At 35.2% G+C, this 19239-nt stretch overlaps 1 protein-coding gene across 8 annotated transcripts in view; it reads right to left on the reverse strand.

The window, feature by feature from the left end:
* The window catches only part of eif4g3a (eukaryotic translation initiation factor 4 gamma, 3a), a 91359-nt gene that overhangs the window by 63490 nt on the left and 8630 nt on the right, over positions 1-19239 (reverse strand). For all 8 annotated transcript variants that reach the window (XM_073916798.1, XM_689398.10, XM_009306090.5 and 5 more), the window contains exons 2-5: positions 13796-13868; positions 10948-11115; positions 10184-10276; positions 6629-6661 (exon numbers count right to left, since the gene is read on the reverse strand). In XM_073916798.1, coding sequence (XP_073772899.1) covers positions 6629-6661; positions 10184-10276; positions 10948-11115; positions 13796-13868 — 367 coding nt within the window. The remainder of the gene's footprint in view (positions 1-6628; positions 6662-10183; positions 10277-10947; positions 11116-13795; positions 13869-19239) is intronic.

Consider the following 19239-nt stretch of genomic DNA (forward strand, 5'->3'; position numbering starts at 1 on the left):
ACTTATTGTATGTGGTTTCAAATAAAATTATTATTCCAGTAATTATTGCTTTTATTACTATTACCAACAATAATAACAATATTAATACTACTACTAATTATAATAAAAATAATAATTAATATTAGAGTGATTTCTGAGGGACCTTGTGACTCTAAAGACTGGAGTAATGAAGCTAAAAAATATCTTAAAAATCACTGGAATAAATGATTAAATTAAATTATAAACTACTTTTGAACAGTTATTTTATAAAGCAACAATATATATATATTTTTTTAATTTGCACTATATTTTAGATGAAATAAATGCTGCCTTGGTGAGCAGGAGAAGCTTGTTTTAAAACATTTTAAAATCCTACTGACCCCAAACCTTTGACCGGTAGTGTATATCCCTATTCCCTGAAAAATGTAGATGAAGTTCTGATGGCTGTATGCTAACATGCAATGAATATGAATATCAGCTGTCAATATAACATTAATATGTCTTATTAAGAATCTCTAAAGTTTTAATTGTTGCAAAGTTTTTATACAATACAATACAATTATGATAGCGAGATCTACAAATAAATCTTAAAAACCTGCTGTATCAACAAAAATAAGTACATTTTAACCTTTTTTCAGAAAAAAATGTATAGATAATTATTCATTCATTCATTCATTTTATTTTTGGCTTAACCCCTTTATTAATTAGGGGTCGCCATAGCAGAATGAACCGCTAACTTATTTAGCAAATGTTTTACGCAGCAGATGCCCTTCCAGCCACAACCCAACACTGGGAAACACCTATACTCTCTTATATTCACACACATACAATACGGCCAATTTAGCTCATTCAATTCACCTATACCGCATGTCTTTGGACAGTGGGGGAAACTAGAGCTTTATAGATAATCAAAAAATAAACCTAAATAACTCCACTAAAGCAAGTGTTCATACTGAAATATTACAAACAATAAGAGCTATTACATTTACTCAATGAACATGAATACATATAAAAAAATTAAAAAAAAATCTGCAAACTACAAATTATGAATTACCCAAAGAATTATATTGTCTATTTTACCGGACACAAAACCAAAAACCATCAATCAAGTGATTGTATTGATCATATTGAAAAGTAGAAACCTTGCAAATTTGTGTGTCAAACGAGATAAAAGTATATAAAGGAGCTAGAGAGTAAATTCAATACTTTTTAAGACCTTTTTACATACATTTTAAGACCTTAAAAGCACTTAAGGTTTCAACCTGAAACACTGGCGAGATTTTAACTTAAAGTATATTAACTAAATATGAATGTAAGAAACTAATCCAAAAATAAAACATTATTTATATACTGAATATAAATCTCTTAAACTTAGCAGGTTGACAACTATAGAACTGCCGAAATAATCGGGGTTTATACACATTTTTACTACAGAAATTCCAGGACTTTTCCAGGACTTTTTTTTTTTTTTTTTTACCAGGTCAATTTTCAAGACTTAATGTTTTATGTAACATCTACATATACAGTGATATGTGGTAAATCATAAAAAATGTTAACATTTATTAAAGCATATCATAAATCTTGCGATAGTTTATTTTTATATCTATAAAATAGACAATGCTTACACAGCACTAATAATGTGAGAGCATGTTTTTGGAAGAAAAAAAAAGTAAAAACAACTAACCTCCATTCCAATATACAGTTATTCGTGAAACTAATTTTAGATAATCGTGTTAGAAACGCAGCACGTGTTTCATATTTCACTGCATTCAAAACTTCAAGTTTGGTGAACTCTTACCAGCGAAATCACCTCAGGTGATTGCGTGAGACTAATAAAAGATCCTTTAAAATAAGAAATTTAAAATATGAAGCAATCGCTCACTTTTATTAATGGCTAATCATATTGTTTAACCCTGCCCTTTTTCGCCTAGGACAAAATTTTGCAAGCACAAGCTCTAGTGTGACAACAGCTTAAGTACCTTTGGACAAAAATGTCTGCTAAATGACTACATGTAAATGTAATTTCCATGACTTTTATAAAACCTTGTGAGTTTTTCGAAAACTTCTCCAAGCCTGGAGAATGCCATGTCAAAATGTAATGATTTTTCCAACCTTTCCATGACCCTAAATAATGATGTTGCCTTGGTTACTGCAGTAAACATATTAGCATGATGTCAAATCTAGTAGGATTTCATAAACTACACAGCATCCTGTGTTCGCAAATTAAATTCAGACAAACTTTAGCATACAACCATACATTGCATAATCAAAAATGATATGAAATGTAATACCTTGCAAAATAGCATTTAAGACTTCATTAAGGGCCTTTAAAATTCTCTACATTCATTTATAATCTTTTTCAGACCCCACAGACACCCTGAAGATACATCATAATTTATAGACCATTCAGTGGGGTGATACCATAGGCCAGTGAACCTGCTTGTTATCAAACTATTTCATAACTGTAACAATAGGTGATTAAATCTTAAAACTTAATGTTTAAACAGGCATCATAACATTATTTATCAATATGTGCCTCCTTTTTGAAAGCTACAGAAATTTAAAATGTACAACAGAAAATACCCAGGGACCATTGTTATTGTTTACATCCCTCAAAATGGTCTATAGAGTAATGAAAAGAACAGCCATCAAAATGTAAGTGATGGCCAGCAGGTTGAGACAGAAGTCTCTCCACTTTTCTTAAAGGTCACAAGTGTGTGGACAAGTGGCAACACGCAAAACGCATAAACAAATCATTAGCAACAACTGATCAACATGCTTTTCCTTGTAATGAAACACCAAAACAGCAGACTGAATATCTTTGAAACACACGCACACGCACACGCACGTACAGACATGTGCAATGCTGCCCATGCATTCATCAATCCGACTTGCATCCTAATGATCCTCTGAAAGCATCTGGTTACGACTGACAAAAGCTCAAACACTCACAACAATGATTCTCCTTGGGAAAGTAACAGACTGAAGTATTTCATCTAATAAAAGGTCCACTAACAGCCTTGCCAAGCATTTAGCAATCAGCGTCAGTCTTCATCGCCGCACATCTGCTCATCAGATAACATACAAAACATCACCATTTAGAAGCTCTTTTAGAAAAGACAAGAAACGGATGAGTCAGAGGAGACACTTCTCGAGTCTGCTTCTCAAGGACAGGGAGATCGTTACACAGCCGAGCTATTATGCGACTCAGTACATCCCTAGTCATAACATTCAGAAAGTTGAAGAGTTTACTAGTAGTAGCATCACCAAACTTAACACACTAGCTGAACTATTACTTGGCCAAGTGTTTGTTGTAAACTACATTATTTAGAATTAAGGGTGTTGTAATTTATAGACATTATCAATAGTTTCTGCTCCTTGGTGTTAGTATGGTCACTCTGATCACAAGCACTGTGCAGTGCTGTTTACTAGGGTTGTCGCGATACCATTAATTCATCTTATGATACTATACCAGCTTAAGTATCACGATACCAAGTAGTATTGAAATACTGTAATTCATAACTCAAATTATTAAGAAAATGATCGGAAATACTATATTTTACATGTTATATTAGGTCTACTTGAATTTAATTCATAATTCCCTTATTACTGGAAAATGTATTATTTGCACATCACTTCACCTAAAATCTATTGTTTTTTTGTTTATTTTGTAGATAACTGACCAACAAAAAATACATTAAAATAAAGATACAAATTATACCAAATGAAATTTGTTACAAAAAGATGTATGAAATGGTCAAGAAAAGTTTTAATGTTTCCTGTTGCTATTCTGGGTTTTTCATCTATTGTTTTAATATTTTAATTTCAAAATTTCACTTTGTGATTTCTTTTTAAGAGATTATCAGTTGTTTTAACTACTAAATCACACACATTGACAGGTCAGAAATGAATCGATTCAAAATGTGCGTTTGAAACGTCAGAAAACATCAGAAAATGTGCATCCTTAAAGGGCTCCATAGACTATTTAAATAAAATGGTATATTGTTGGACAAATGTGTAAACATTTTAGTGACTTTTTTACATGCAACATTTTCTATTAGACCGTTAATGACGATACTACCGTTTACAAACTACAGTCAGTGGCACTGCCAATATTTTGGTGCCATGGTATCTCGATGCTACCATAGTACCAGTAAACCATGCAACCCAATTGTTTACCCCTTGGATCCCCATGAGCAACTGTTTAATACAAAGCACAGACATATCCAACTTAATCTGTCAGAGGTACGGCCAAGCATGACCCTATAGAGATAAAACTGCTGAATACAGACATTAGTTTATGCACAGAAAAGTATTCTCATACACTGTAAAAAAAAAAAAAAAGAAAAAGTCAAGACGGCAAGTATTTTTATGTTGCGTATTTTAATATTTTATTTTCATTTTCAACTAATGTTTTTAAGTTATACAAAGTTTAGCTTAACATTTTGACTTATGTAAGTTGAGATGACTAGAAAAGTTATTTTGATTCAACTAAAAAATTTAAGACAGCAACAACACATTAAAGCGGGTCGCACACCAGATGCAGCGTGCATATGACATTTGGAAATAACGCACATCCGCATGTTATTTGAAATTTAACTATTCAGATGGCACAGCAGACATATGAACAGTGTCCTGAGTTGAAGCTGGGCACTGCGGACAGCCACTGACTTGTGGCTCTGGTGTGCGTATCCTGATAGAAATCTATGTTTAGAATTCTAAAATGCGTGGCACTGCGTGGTGCAGCGCCGAGAGGCACATCCAGTGTGTGACCCCGTTTACAGTGAAGCTTAATAATATTCATATTAAAGCACTGAAGGCATACGGTCTGTTTTGAGGATGTTATTTGGAAGCTTTCTGAAATTTTCAAAGACGAATAAAGATTTAGAGCAGTGGTTGGGAACCTATGGCCTGCGAGCCACATGTGAATCTTTAACCAATAATACATGGCTCTCTATTTGTCTCCCTTCAATAATATTCTACAGTTTAAAAAATTATTACCGCCTTTAGAAATCAGTTTCCAATTGAAAATACAAATACAATTCCCTCTTTATTGTAATTTTTTAACAGCAACATAAATAAAAACCTCAGTTTACAATAAAACATGACGTTTGGAAGTTTTGTAAACTTGAATCGCAACACTAATAAAAGGCAAAACAACTTTTGTTTCTATTGTAACCTTGTGTATGAAAATTCGAACAACATTAATGAGTGGTCATGGCGAAAAGATTTAACATTTGCTTTTATTGAAGCTCTGGTGCTCTGCTCTGTCTGATTTGCACAAAATGAATTTCCTCTTGTAATGAATCAAATATTAAGAGACATTTTGAAACCCACCATGCAGCTTTTGTGGCAAAGTAACAGCTGAGCGAAAGCATGTGAGAAGCTCCAACATAAACTGCAAACTGGACAAAACAGTTGCAGTTTAGAAAGGGGTATCTAAGAGACTGAATGCTGCAAATTTTGCTTGCCTCATTGGAGATCACAAGGCAAAGTATGGCGAATATGTAGTCACGTTTGCCAAGTATGGCATCTGAACTGGTTCCAGATTTTCCAAACAAGCATACAATATTTACAAAAATAAAAGACTTGCTGTTAAGTGAGCAGGAGAGAATGCAGATCAGTGACATAACATCAGCATTTATTTTGAGTTGGTTTGGGGCCAAAATTTGAGGTATGAATAATTTGAAGTTATGTTTTTTTTTTATAATAGTAAAATGTTAGACAGACAGACAGACAGACAGACAGACAGACAGACAGACAGACAGACAGACAGACAGACAGACAGACAGACAGACAGACAGACAGACAGACAGACAGACAGACAGACAGACAGACAGACAGACAGACAGACAGACAGACAGACAGACAGATAGATAGATAGATAGATAGATAGATAGATAGATAGATAGATAGATAGATAGATAGATAGATAGATAGATAGATAGACCGAAATTGAATTGTAAACATGACTGAGCAAAGCAGCGATTATTTTATGAACATCTTGTCAGGGAATCATGGTTGTGTGATCAACAGTAAATCTCCTTCAAAGGCCAGAGGGCGCTCTCGTTGAGAAACCCAAACACCCACAAAGAAGATACCAAGGAAATCCACATAGCGTATCATTATAAATAAAAGATTCAACTGCTTTCACTGATTCAATGTGACTAATAATCACATTAATAATCACATGACTATTGAGTCTTCTCTCAGAATTATTTATTTCCTTTATTTCAAACACCTGACTGAAGTTATGAGGTACGTTTGGAGTAAAAACGTTATTATATGGGGGATTTCCAAATGCAGCATTTATCGAAAAGCAAGAGCTGTTATTATCACAGAATGATTATCTCTGTCATTCTCATCTGATTGATTAAATTTTGATTTTGAACACAAATTATTGTCAGTGAACTACGACTTTACTACATCTCAAGTAACAATGAACTACAACTATTTACTACAATGTGTAAATGCTGCTTCACGTGAAAGCACGTGCTAAAGGTTTACTTCTGCTAAAGTCTGGCTGCACTAACAAAATGCAAAAGAAAACCACCTTTGATTAATCCCCCAGATCTAAACCATACCATACTTAATACTCCAAAAGCTTTCTCAAAATAATTTGAGAGGACAGAGAGATGCTTGGATTTACCTGATGGTGTGTTGGCCGAGGTCCAGTCACAAACTGATGGAGATGACAGGAGTGTTTAAGGTCATCGTGAACAAGAAAAAAACAAAACAAATGGACAGTTAGGAGAATAGATATTTTGAATGACTTTGCATTTTACAATACAAATAAACAAAATTTGAATGCAACGGTTGGTCAAGCATGTGGATTTATACTTTTATGACATTTTTGAATGGTGATTTATGAATTACAATGGCTGCTTAATAAAAAAAATCAGCTTTGTGTTCACCGGAATTTCACAGTTTAAAAATACATTAAAATTAAAAAGTTGTAATAATATTTCCCAACGTTACTACGTCTGATCAAATAAACACTTATCAAAAAACCTTTATATTGTGTCACTATTTTTCCAGAAGGTCGCAGGTTCAAGTGATGGCTGGACCAGAGACCTTTCTGTGTGGAGTTTACATGTCTGTGTGGGTTTTTGTCTGAGTTTCCTCCACAGTCCAAAGCATGTGGTATAGATAAATTACATGAATTAAATAATGAATGTGTGTGAATGAGAGAGTGTATGAGTGTTTCCCAGGACTGGGTTTTAACAAATTAGTGCACTATCACAGCTGGGTTTCAGAAGTAAAACAATTGCCCGAGTAATTGGCAGTTCATTGCACTATAAAGCTCATAAAGCAGGGACTAAGTCAAAGGAGTGTTAGTATAATTATTGCTGTAAACATTTTATATTTAATAACAACTTAATCTTAATTTACACAAAATTACATTTTACAAATGAAAAGGATTTCAAATTGGTCAATACATTAAAAAGCATCACTGGATGTTTACATTCAAATATTTAAAGCAGTACAGAAATATACGTGACTATACAGAAAGACTATAGAATACACCTTAAAGGGACTTTGTTTTACATCACTTAAATTATCTTATGGTCAGTTGTGGCATTGCTATGGCAACCATAAACTGTGCTTACACCAAACATGAACTTTGGAGGTTTCAGCACTAAAACGGCTCCATTATTAGCAAGTAAGTGTCTACACTGAAAGCACCCATTTGCTGGACAATTTGCAGTGAAGGAAATATGTGCTCTCAGATTTAAGAGTCCAATCAATATCTCTACAATTATTAAAACCCACTACAATCAGTTACTGTCAACACTGGACATCACGTTCACAACAGTAAACCGATGCCATGGCATATTGAAAAATTATCGTTATAACAATAATTAGTACATGCAATATCCTTATTGCAGAGAGCAGCAATAGTTTAAATATATTTCATGCACTAAACATTTGTGTGTTGCATGCAGAAATTGTCCAATTTTGACCAATCAGACAAATCCTTGGCAGCGCAGTGGGACTTTCTGTGTGGACTTTGCATGTTCTCCCTATGTTTGCACAGGTTTCCTCCGGGTGCTTTGGTTTCCCCCACAGTCCAAAGACATACAATATAGGTAAATTGAGTAGGCTAAATTGGCCATAATGTATGAATGTGAATGAGTGTGTATGGATGTTTCCCAGTGATGGGTTGCAGCTGGAAAATAAAATAAATGAATGAGATGGTTCCTTACTGTCTTCATATCCACAAGTCATAAGCTAGCTAGTTTTTTCACTATTGGGTTTAAAACATTGTAGAATAAATGCACAAAATGAAAATACAGAAAATTGTCATGAGAACAAAACAGTCTTTAAGAGGTCTGATTTTTTATGGATTTCGTGTTGTGATTTTATAAACTGATTTAAATTAATTAATGTATAATGATTGTGATAAACCATCATTATTCTATAATCATACCAACAAAATCTATAATGGTTCCATCCCTGAATACATGTTAATACTTAATTATTTTATCTTTGTGGATGTTGACAAGATGTTAGTATTTTCCCTATTCACCAATTATTTAAGGTCTGTAGACTTTAAGTATATTTATTTTTTACTTTGTATTTTTTATTTATAAATACAGTAATAAAAGCAATCAAAGATGCTTATTTTCAAGATGTTTTGTGGTTACAAGAAAATAATAAATTATTTTTGAGAGTAATGCATTTTCTGTTTGCATGTCTATGGTAAAACCAAACCAGAAATCACAATATCTAACGAGGTTTTTAGTCATTCATAGTGTTTTAAAATCCGCATTAGCAACTTCATAAATCAGATTTAAGAAAAAAACAAGAAAATCCAAGGCACCTGAAAAAAACATTTTAAGCCTTTATTGACATGACTATTCCTGCATCTATGCGTTTCGGCAAACACTTGCCTTCATTAGGGTAATAGAGATCAGGTGCGTCTAGAGTTTCTTTTGAACACTGTGGTCTATGCGCACAGTTTTAAGAAATAGCCATGTCAGTGAATGCTTTAGTATTTTTTCCACATTTTTCGAGTGCCCTGTACTTTCTTTTGCTGTTTATTCTAATGAATCCCTACCCAATGAGCACCGATACATTAATTAAACTCTCCTCACTTTTTGTTTGATTTTAGATGTAAGTAAATGTTTGCATGTTTAATATTTTATATGTTAAATATTTTAGTAAGATGGTGCCATGTTGACTCAGTGGTTAGCACTGTCGCCTCACAGCAAGAAGGTCACTGGTTTGAGCCCTGTTGGACCAGTTATCATTTCTGTGTGGAGTTTGCAGGTTCTCCTCGTATTTGCGTGGGTTTACTCCGGGTTCTTTGATTTCTCCCACAATTCAAAGACATGCGCTTTAGGTGAATTGAATAAACTAAACTGCCCGTAGTGTACGAGTGTGTGTGAATGCAAGAGTGTATGGATGTTTCCTAGTGCTGGGTTGCAAGCGGAAGGGCATTCACTGCATATAACATACACAGGAATAGTTGGCGGTTCATTCCGCTGTGGCAACCTCTGATATTTCAGAGATTAAGTTGAAAGAAAATTATTGCAATGAATATATATTTTAGTACGATCATTACATATGTTTTTCACCACAAATATCATCTTCGCAATATTTAACAACACCTCAAATTTTCCCAATATCATGCAGCCACAACCCTATTTAGTTTTGAACTTCAAACGCCAGTGACATGGAGGACAAATGGACAGCTTGCAGCAAAGGTCATTTCTGATGTACACCACTGCAGGAACCATCATGCCACCTGGCCCTGCTCCTTTTTAACACTATGGTATCAAACATATCTTTCTTAGCATGCTAATATCATCACAAGGGCCACAAAAGTGATGTTGATGTATAGTGTTCACTGGCAGCATGGTGGCTCTGTGATCACTATCATCTCACAGCAAGAGGTTCACTGGTACAAACCCCAGCTAGGTCAGTTGGCGTTTCTGTGTGGAGTTTGCATGTTCTCCCTGTGTTCGTGTGGGTTTCTTCTGGGTGCTGCGTTTTCCCCAACAGTCCAAAGACAAGCTGTACAGGTGAACTGAATAAGCTGAATTGGCTGTAGTGTACGTGTGTGAATGTGACAGTGTATGGGTGTTTCCCAAGTTCATTCCACAGTGGTGACCCCTGATAAATAAAGGGACTAAACCGAAGGAAATTGAATGAATGATTGAACATTGTTCACTGTTAGAGTAAGCGATGGTGTGCTTACCGGTCGAGTCTGTGGCTGTACGTTCATTGGCTGCGTCTGTGGCGAGTACACCAGGGGGGCGGAGCCTGCATTCTGAGCTGGGTTATATGGAGGCTAAAGGATAAATTACAGACAGAAAAGACAAACCTTAATGTTGGTATATTTTTCTTAAGATTTTGTTGGGTAATTACATGACATTGAAATTATACCAATTGTAAAGGGGTACTTGGTCTGTTAGGATGTCATGAATCACAATGTCATCCTAGGTCAAACTGAATGTGCCAAAATTAGGCTAATATCGTTTAGTCTGTGAGTGTGCTATATAGATATAGGTATATAGACCTCAATTCTTTTTCAGAAAAACCCCCAGTTAAATACATCACACTACTAATCGATCCACAGCAACAGAGTGTATATAAAAGTGTCTGTACAGAGTATATATATCTGTCCAGAGTGTGTATGTGTGTGAACGTCGTAGGATTATCACAGCACCTGTGTCGGCTGGAAACACTATTTATAAAAAAGCGACAGTGTTCCTTCAGGCTGGTGGTAACCATGGTGAGGAGAGCAGTGCAAAAATCACTCATAACACTCTGTACGTTTGTGTGTATCAAAACATCAGCCGTCTTAATGCAATACCCAAGTCTAAATGTCACAGTTAATTTAGACCCAACAAAGAACAAACATAATTAATGGTGCAAAACAAGGTGACCTAGAAAAACAGAGCAATGCCATGATTAGTGGGTAAAAATGTGTGCAGACATGATGAAGGCGTTGGTACTCACCGCTCCGCCTGTCTCCCAGGGCTTGAGGATGCGGTACGAAGGGCCAGCAGGAACTGATACCTGAGAGAGGGCCGGGGACGTGGCATGGCCAGGAGGAGTCCCTGCCAGGTTTGGGTGGGTTTTGCTGAGGTCATGACCTGGAAATGGAGGACCAGGGTGTCTGGATACCTGTGGAATGAGCGAAAACATCATAAGTTTTGCACAGTATAAGATTTAAATGCCCCATGTACTTAACCATCATTACGATTGCTATTACTGTCTATTATTCATTTTAAAATATGTAAGAACTTTTTGGAAACAACAAATTACAAAAGAAACACAAAAAATATATAATGTAAAAAAAATATGTATTTTGTTGATTACATTAAATGTTTTGTGATTGGAATGAAATTGAAAGGTCCTCTGAAGTGAAATATGCATTTTTTATTGCGATGTTTGACGTAATCTCAACTGAAAAATGGAGAGAGCGCGGGACAGGGTGTAGCTCCTCTTCTTTAATAAAAAAAGCCACTAGCATTTTTATCACCGCGCTGCCAGTGAGAGATGAGATTAGTTGAGATCAAGTGCATCAAATGAAAAGCAAATGAGAAGAAGGGGGTGGGGCATGTCAGATACTAAAGAGCATTTGATTGGTCAAGATTTGATGAGAAACAGTATAAGGTATGAGGTGATGCAAAAAAATTTATTTGAAGTGACAAACTGCAAGCTTCGGATGTTTATGTCAGTTTTATATCTCCTAAATGTGAATTTTGTCACTGTTTTGGAGCACACTAGCCAATACATTAAAAACTAACAAAACACTTAACACTTAATTAAAAAAAAAAAACTTCATTTTCACAAGACCTTAAATATAAATCCCTTTAAATATATAATTTATGACTTCAGAATAAATATTTGTCAGATAAGTTTTCTCGCCAGTATCTAAAAACAGAGAAGACAAAAACAGTTAAGTATCTGTCCTTATACTTAAATACCTTTTTAAAAAATACTACACATTCTTATTGATTCTACAACTTTAAAATGGCAGAGTGTGTTTGTGTGTATGTCAAAAATAAGAGTGGAATGCTTGACACTTTACACGCTCAACAGCCACTGCGTTGCTAACGTAGCGGAAGGGATGGAGCTATCAGGCACTCATGTTGGATAACTGTATTTATTTTGGATTTTGTAAGCAAAATTCTCCTACGAGAGTGATTATGGCGCCCAGGGGCGGATTTAGTGATTTTGGGTCCCTAAGCAATTCCAGCCATGGGGCCAAAGTCCTGAAATGCACCCTTTCTACTTTTATTAAATCTTTATTTCTATCGCTGTTTTTTTTTTTTATTTTTTTTTTTTTACATTACTCAGTCATTTTTTTCGACACTGTAAATGAACGCAATCTCTACAATTTATGTGATATATATATATATATATATATATATATATATATATATATATATATATATATATATATATATATATATATATTTGTTTTATAAATGTTTTATAAATTTGACTGCTGGACTGCTCCATGATGGATATTTTATTTGGTAATATTATTACTACATAACATTACATTATAATAATATTGTATTTGACTGTATACTAAATGTTTAATCACGTTAAAATTGTATTTAACTCTCAGCATAAAAAATATGGTAGGTTATGTATAGTTCATACTTATAATTTATACTTCTAGATATTTATTAGGGGCCCCCAGATTTCTTGGGGCCCTAAGCCGCCCCTGATAGCGCCTCCCAATGGTAAATGCGGTTATACTTATGGCAGGTATTATTTGGTAGTTTGGTCATTTACTTCTCTAATTTGGCAACTGCTAACATCATCAAGGAATTGGTTTGAATTTCCACTTAGTAAAAAAAAAAATTATACTCCATTTGGTTCTTAAGAATATTGTGCATAAGTGGAAAGTGTATTAGCAAGGGTGAGTTGGAGGTGGTTGAAGCTAAACTATGCAGAGCTGCGGCCCTCCAGGACTTGAATTTGAGACCATTGACACCACATGGGCAAAAAATATGTTAACAAACATTGACAGTTTTGGAGGTTGAGAAGTTAATTTAATTGCATTTTCTCACGTCAACTGCTGTTACAGAACAGCAATCACCTTGTAGAATCTTACCTAGTTAAAGTAAGTTCAATATTCAATATATATATAGATAATATAGACATAGGCGAGTCACAATAATCAATATATTGACTTATCGCACAACACATGGCCATGACCAATCAATTTTGGGGATGCAATATATATCACCCATACATAAAAACAATTCTAGCATAATTTTAACTGACTGTGTGGCCTATTGGAGGTGTCAGTATGGTTAAAAAACACTATAGTATTTACTATAAATTTCTATAGTTTGTTTTCATGTGGGTGCCAGACAACTGAAAATAGATCTGCTACCAGATATCGTAGCCTCTGTTACTTTTTACGTTGCACTTTTTTGTTAACATTTATTATTATTTATTTAGGATATGCAATTTCACATTCTGATTCCAATGCCTCATTATGAAAGGTTTGGAAGAGTTAAACTGCATTGTAATGATATTATGACGTCATTTTGGCATCATATAAAAGGTGGCATAAAATGGTCTTAAAATGACAATAATATCGTTTATCACAATACATTTTGGTGCAACATATCGTTCAACAAATAACAGATATCGTGACACGTCTATTTAGACAATTCTAAACCTACAGCTTGTATTTAAAATGATGATGAGAAACTCATAGCACTTACAAGAGGACCACACACTTCGACTGTTTCTGGCCTGAGGGATAGTCTATGTATATACATTATTATAGTGATGCGTAATGACTGTAAGTGCACATGTGTGTCTGATCACTCACACTGTAGACCGCAGTCACCCCAGAGTGAGCGGGAAACATGCGTTCATCCAGTGATAGCGCTGCTCTAGGAATCCTGGGAAGGTCAGCGTTAAAGAAAATCTGTATAATAGTTTCAAATGTCAACCTTAGAATTCAAAAAGGTCACAAAACATGAAGTATTAGCCACAGAAAAGCTTCATCACTGTGTTTCATAATAGCAAACATTCAGTGCATTCAGCATTAACGGTTCAGACTCTTTCACACTAATTAATATTACTGTCAGCTTTCTCCTCCAATGACTTCTTGCATTGGGGAAGGGGAGGTGGAGTTTTGGAAAAGTTAACACAAACACATTTTCTCCCTCCTTTCTCCAAAATGTCAATTTCCCCCTTTCAGTACACCCTGTACCTCCACCAGCCAGAAAGATGTCAGACAGAAATCCTGACATGGAATTCCAAATATGAGAGAACAGATTGGTGACGTGTTGAACAGTATGTGCACTGCAAAACGTTAAGCAGACGGTAAATGTATGTACACAATTCCTCACCAAAAATCAGGATGCTGCTAAAAATGTCCTACTAAACTTCATGTACTCTTTGTACATGATGTTCCATTCCAAGAAATGCATAGTGACATATAAACATATAATAATATATGTTCAGATTACAGATGTAAAGTTATTAAAGGTCCCACAAAGTGCTTTGAAATTAGGCATGGGACGATTACCGTTTTCAAGGTAAACTGCAGGTTTTAAAACCACCAAATTTTCTGCCATACCGTTTCTAAGGTGTGTAAGATTTTTTCTTTACGTTTTTTTCTTTCGTTTTTTAGGACATTATCTACAGCAGAAAACATATCCAAAGATGCCATATTAAATGGTAAAGAAGTCTGTGTTTTTGAAACTAATGAAGACAGCAGAAGTCAATGATTTGTTTAAATTATTTAGCCTGACATGTTTACTGTTCCAAAATATTTTAAATGTTTCTCAAAATAAAAAATATATTGTGTCAAAGGGAAAAAAAGGTTTTGTTTTTTTACACAGACATTTAAAAAGGATACATTTTAGAGCAGTAATCCCAATATCATGATATTTTTATCCAAGGTTATCCTCATTAGAATCTTATATTTGAAATAAGCATTTTTATTTTAAGTTTGACGTTATCTCAACTGAAACACAAAGAGAGGGTGGGACATAGTGTATTTCCTTCCCCCTTTTTAAAAACAGCCAACAGCATTTTGTTTTATCACTTCTCTGCCAAAAAGAGGGGTTAAGCTAAAGTGCATCAAATAAAAAGCGTCTTGAAGAGGGTGGGGCATGTCAGATATTAGAGAGCATTTGATTGGTCATGATTTGAGAAACTGAAGTATGAGGTGATGGGAATAAAACCATCGATCCATTCAGTCGGTAGTGAGAAACTACAGAGCTTTACATGTTTAGATCAGTTTTAGATCTTCTAAACGTGAATTTTGTCACTAGCTAGGTTTCCATACAAAAATGTGAATTAAATTTATGCGCAAAACTACACACAAAAAAAGATGCACATAAATCAGCGTTTCCTTCCAACACGTCAAAGAGAACAATATCGTCACTACGTTGTTATTATTAATTGGCACCAAATATCAACAGTAAAAAGTAAATTTGTTGCTCTAGGAGAAGCTGCATGAATCTTCTCTTTATTTAATTAATGACTTTCTCTGCCGAAACACCATGAATGCGCGGTGGCATTTGAAGCCATAACACGAAGAGCACAGATGCTCTTGACAGTTCTGGAGGTCATCAATAATATAATAACACTAATACTGAAATGGTGAAGGTGTTTTCAAATGACCAAAACAACATTTCAGATGTTTTACAATGTGCTCAGCTTGGTGGTTTGTCCATATAACAAAATCACATGACTTTTTTAAATCTGCATACTGGAATTTGTTCGATAAAAGTGGTTCCATCATAGTGTAAACACATATTTTCTTAATGAATAAAAAATTTAACCTACTTAGTTATGCGCATACATTTTTTTGAGCATTTTCAAAATGTAAGCGCATGCACATCTTGGTGTTTCAATCAACCAATTTTTTATGCGCATATCCAAAATGCACATAAAAATAGGTGGATGTAAACGTAGCTATTGTTTTGGAGCACAATAGCATATAGCTTTCTTAAAAACTAACAATACTGACACTAACATCTAAAAAAACTTTAATTTCATTGAACCTTTAAATAACAAGGTCATGGGAACTGAAAACAACTGTATGATAACATCAGGATTTTATCTGCAATTAAAGGTATGACAACATTAATTCTAGTTTAGCTTTTCCCTAAACGAAGCATGAAATATTTCTGAATGAATAGTGTGCTGTTGTGCCTATCTGAGGTTTTCCTCACACAAACGACTAGTCGCTCAGTTCAGAAATACAGTTATAGACTGGATAGAGACAAAGATGGATTGATGTGACAGAAAAAGAGAAAGAAAAAAGCAGGAACCGGCTCTGGCAGTTACTGTATCTGTGAATGAGAGATGAGTAGGTCACATGGTTTCGGGGAAAGTGGAGGAGGACTGGCTTTCCTCCTTCATACACTCATGGACACTTTTTAGTCTTTCGGTGAAATCCTGCCTTCTGATTTCCCCTTCTCTCCCCCTACTTCTACCTCTCTGGCTGTCTGCCAACCTAAACTCTTAGGGAAAAAGGGGGGGATGGGAAAAGTGAAAGCTGGGAAAAAATGGTCAGGAAGAAGTATAATGAGTGACGAGAGGTTTTCCTTTAGTTGAAACAAGAGCATGCCGTTTACATTCAAGGTCATGAGGGATACATCTACGGTCCTCACTTGAGTTCAGAGGGGTGCACCTGAGGAATGCAGCTTGGGGAAAGGCCAGATAGGCTATTCGATCAGGTTCAAACTGACAGCTGACACTCGCGAGGCTCTGGCAGGACACAAGGCACGACTTACTGGAATTACAGGCTGATCTGATTCCTGCATTCGCAGTTTGGCACTCCATTGCATAACCAAATCCCTTTGCATGGGCATGGTGGTGTTTTGACGGCACTACACGCGAGTGTGTGTACGCCTACAGGTGAAAAGAATTTGAGAGGAATTTACACTTAAAAAAAAAAAAAACTGGAAAGATGATGCAGCGTGTACAGAACTAGTGTTATGTTTTTAATCTAATAGAAAAAAGTGCTGAGTATAAATGAGTACACCTCTTTAAAACGTGCATTTTTTTATCCAATGTTGGACGCAATCTGAAGAATGGAGGGCAGAACATAGAGTAGCCCCTCCACTTTTTCAAAAGTACCCAATAGTGTTTCGTTTTTATCACAGCTCTGCTAAATGGAGTGGTTGAGCTGAAGCCCATCAAATAAAAAAAAGCAAATGAAAAGCGTCATGAAGGGGGTGGGGCATGTTAGGTACTAGAGAGCATTTGATTGGTCAAGATTTGATGAGACATCCTTAAAACTAACAGTTAACATCTACAAAATATTATTTTAATTTCACTGGACCATATTTTCTATAGCACGCTTTACTATATCACATTTGTTTATATACATTTAAATACATATACACACAGATTAGGCACTACCAAAGCCAAAACTTAAAAAATGATGTCTGCAAAATTGTAAGAACAATATATATGTTGAATTTAAACTAACAAATTAAATTTAGCAACTTAATTTCCTTGTTTAAATTTAGCCAAAATAAATTGTTTACAGGGCGAGGCAGTGGCGCAGTATTTAGTGCTGTCGCCACACAGCAAGAAGGTCGTTGGTTCGAACCTCGGCTAAGTTGGCGTTTCTGTGTGGAGTTTGCATGTTCTCCCTGCCTTCACGTGAGTTTCTTCCGGGTGCTCCGGTTTCCCTCACAGTCCAAAGACATGCCGTACAGGTGAATTGGGTAAGCTAAATTATCCATAGTGGATGAGTGTGTGTGTGTGTGTGAATGTGTGTGTGGATGTTTCCCAGAGATGGGTTGCGCCTGGAAGGGCATCCGCTGCGTAAAAACTTGCTGGATAAATTGGCGGTTCATTCCGCTGTGGCGACCCCGGATTAATAAAGGGATTAAGCCGACAAGAAAATGAATGAATGAATAAAAATTGTTTACAACCACTTAAAAAAAAGTAAATCCAAGAAAATCTAACTAAATAAAACAAGTAAAAAAAAACTGTTCAAGACTTTGTACACTCAAATTAATATGCTGGGGGAAATATTAAATAAAAATTTAATAACCAGGAAGAAAAGCAAGAGTATTATGTATTAATATATTATCCTACTGTTCTTAAAGATGTTGGAAGACCAAACTGATATTCGAATGGATATAATGATTTAATAAAACGGCTATATTCAATGAGAAATGGATAAAAATATTCATTTTCAAAAGGGTGTACTCATTTATGCTGTGTACTGTACAATTCACATTTGTCTTATAGTTGAAGGGAACATCAATAAATTACACTAATTTAGAAGAAAACTTTGTAAAATTAGACCTTAATGGCAACCAACTAAAAATAAGCAAATGTTGCCAGGACACTAATTTTAAAGAAGTCAACTGGGTACTTGAGACACTGAGATAGCGCTTATTAATCATCTTTTTTTAAGAATATCCTAATAGTGCCATGGCCTCTATAGACTGCCAGTCAAATGAGTACAGAGAATAGCAAAGGAAGAAATAGCAAAACTGTAGACTTAAACTTTCATAGTAGCTTACTGCGAATCCAATTAGGTGCCATATGGACTGATAAATGAAGGGAAACAAAGAAAGAAAGAAAGAAAGAAAGAAAGAAAGAAAGCATTTAATTAATAGGTGAAATTATGTAGAAATAAGGAAAGCAGGAAAACTGAGAAAGGAAATAAGGCAATGAATGAAAGAAAAAAGGAGGAAGAAAATCATGAGAAGGTAGATCAACCAGATTGTCTACGTGGCACAGGGTCTACAACTGAGGGAGCGAGAGAAAAAGAGAGAGAAAGAGAAGTCAAAAGAGATTTATCCCTTTCTATGTGAACCTCAGGTCAGAGACTGCTATAAAGGCGCAGTTTGATTTTCAGGACTGCCTTCTATTATCATATCTCATATTATACACAGCTGACTTTAAAAATGAGTATCAGAAACCTATGGCTCTCATTTGGGCAATGCACACGCACAAACGCACACGCACACGCACACGCACACACACACACACACACACACACACACACACACACACACACACACACACACAAAAGCATACTCTTTGAGGTACTTGGTCACTGAGCTGAGCATATCTAAAATTCATGAAATGCAGTTCATGAACACTTACTGCAGCAAGACTGCAGCCAATACCACAACTTTGTAACATACAACTTTGAAACATAACGTGTCATTTTTAAATGTTAAACATGCAAAGACAACAACAAATACAACCTTATCTATTTGTTCTGATTATTTCGACCTGCAACAACGGCTCAACCAATGACGTTAGTTTAGGGTGGAGTTA

This window comes from Danio rerio, chromosome 11 (genome assembly GCF_049306965.1).
Source record: "Danio rerio strain Tuebingen ecotype United States chromosome 11, GRCz12tu, whole genome shotgun sequence".
In the NCBI taxonomy this organism is placed as follows: domain Eukaryota; kingdom Metazoa; phylum Chordata; class Actinopteri; order Cypriniformes; family Danionidae; genus Danio; species Danio rerio.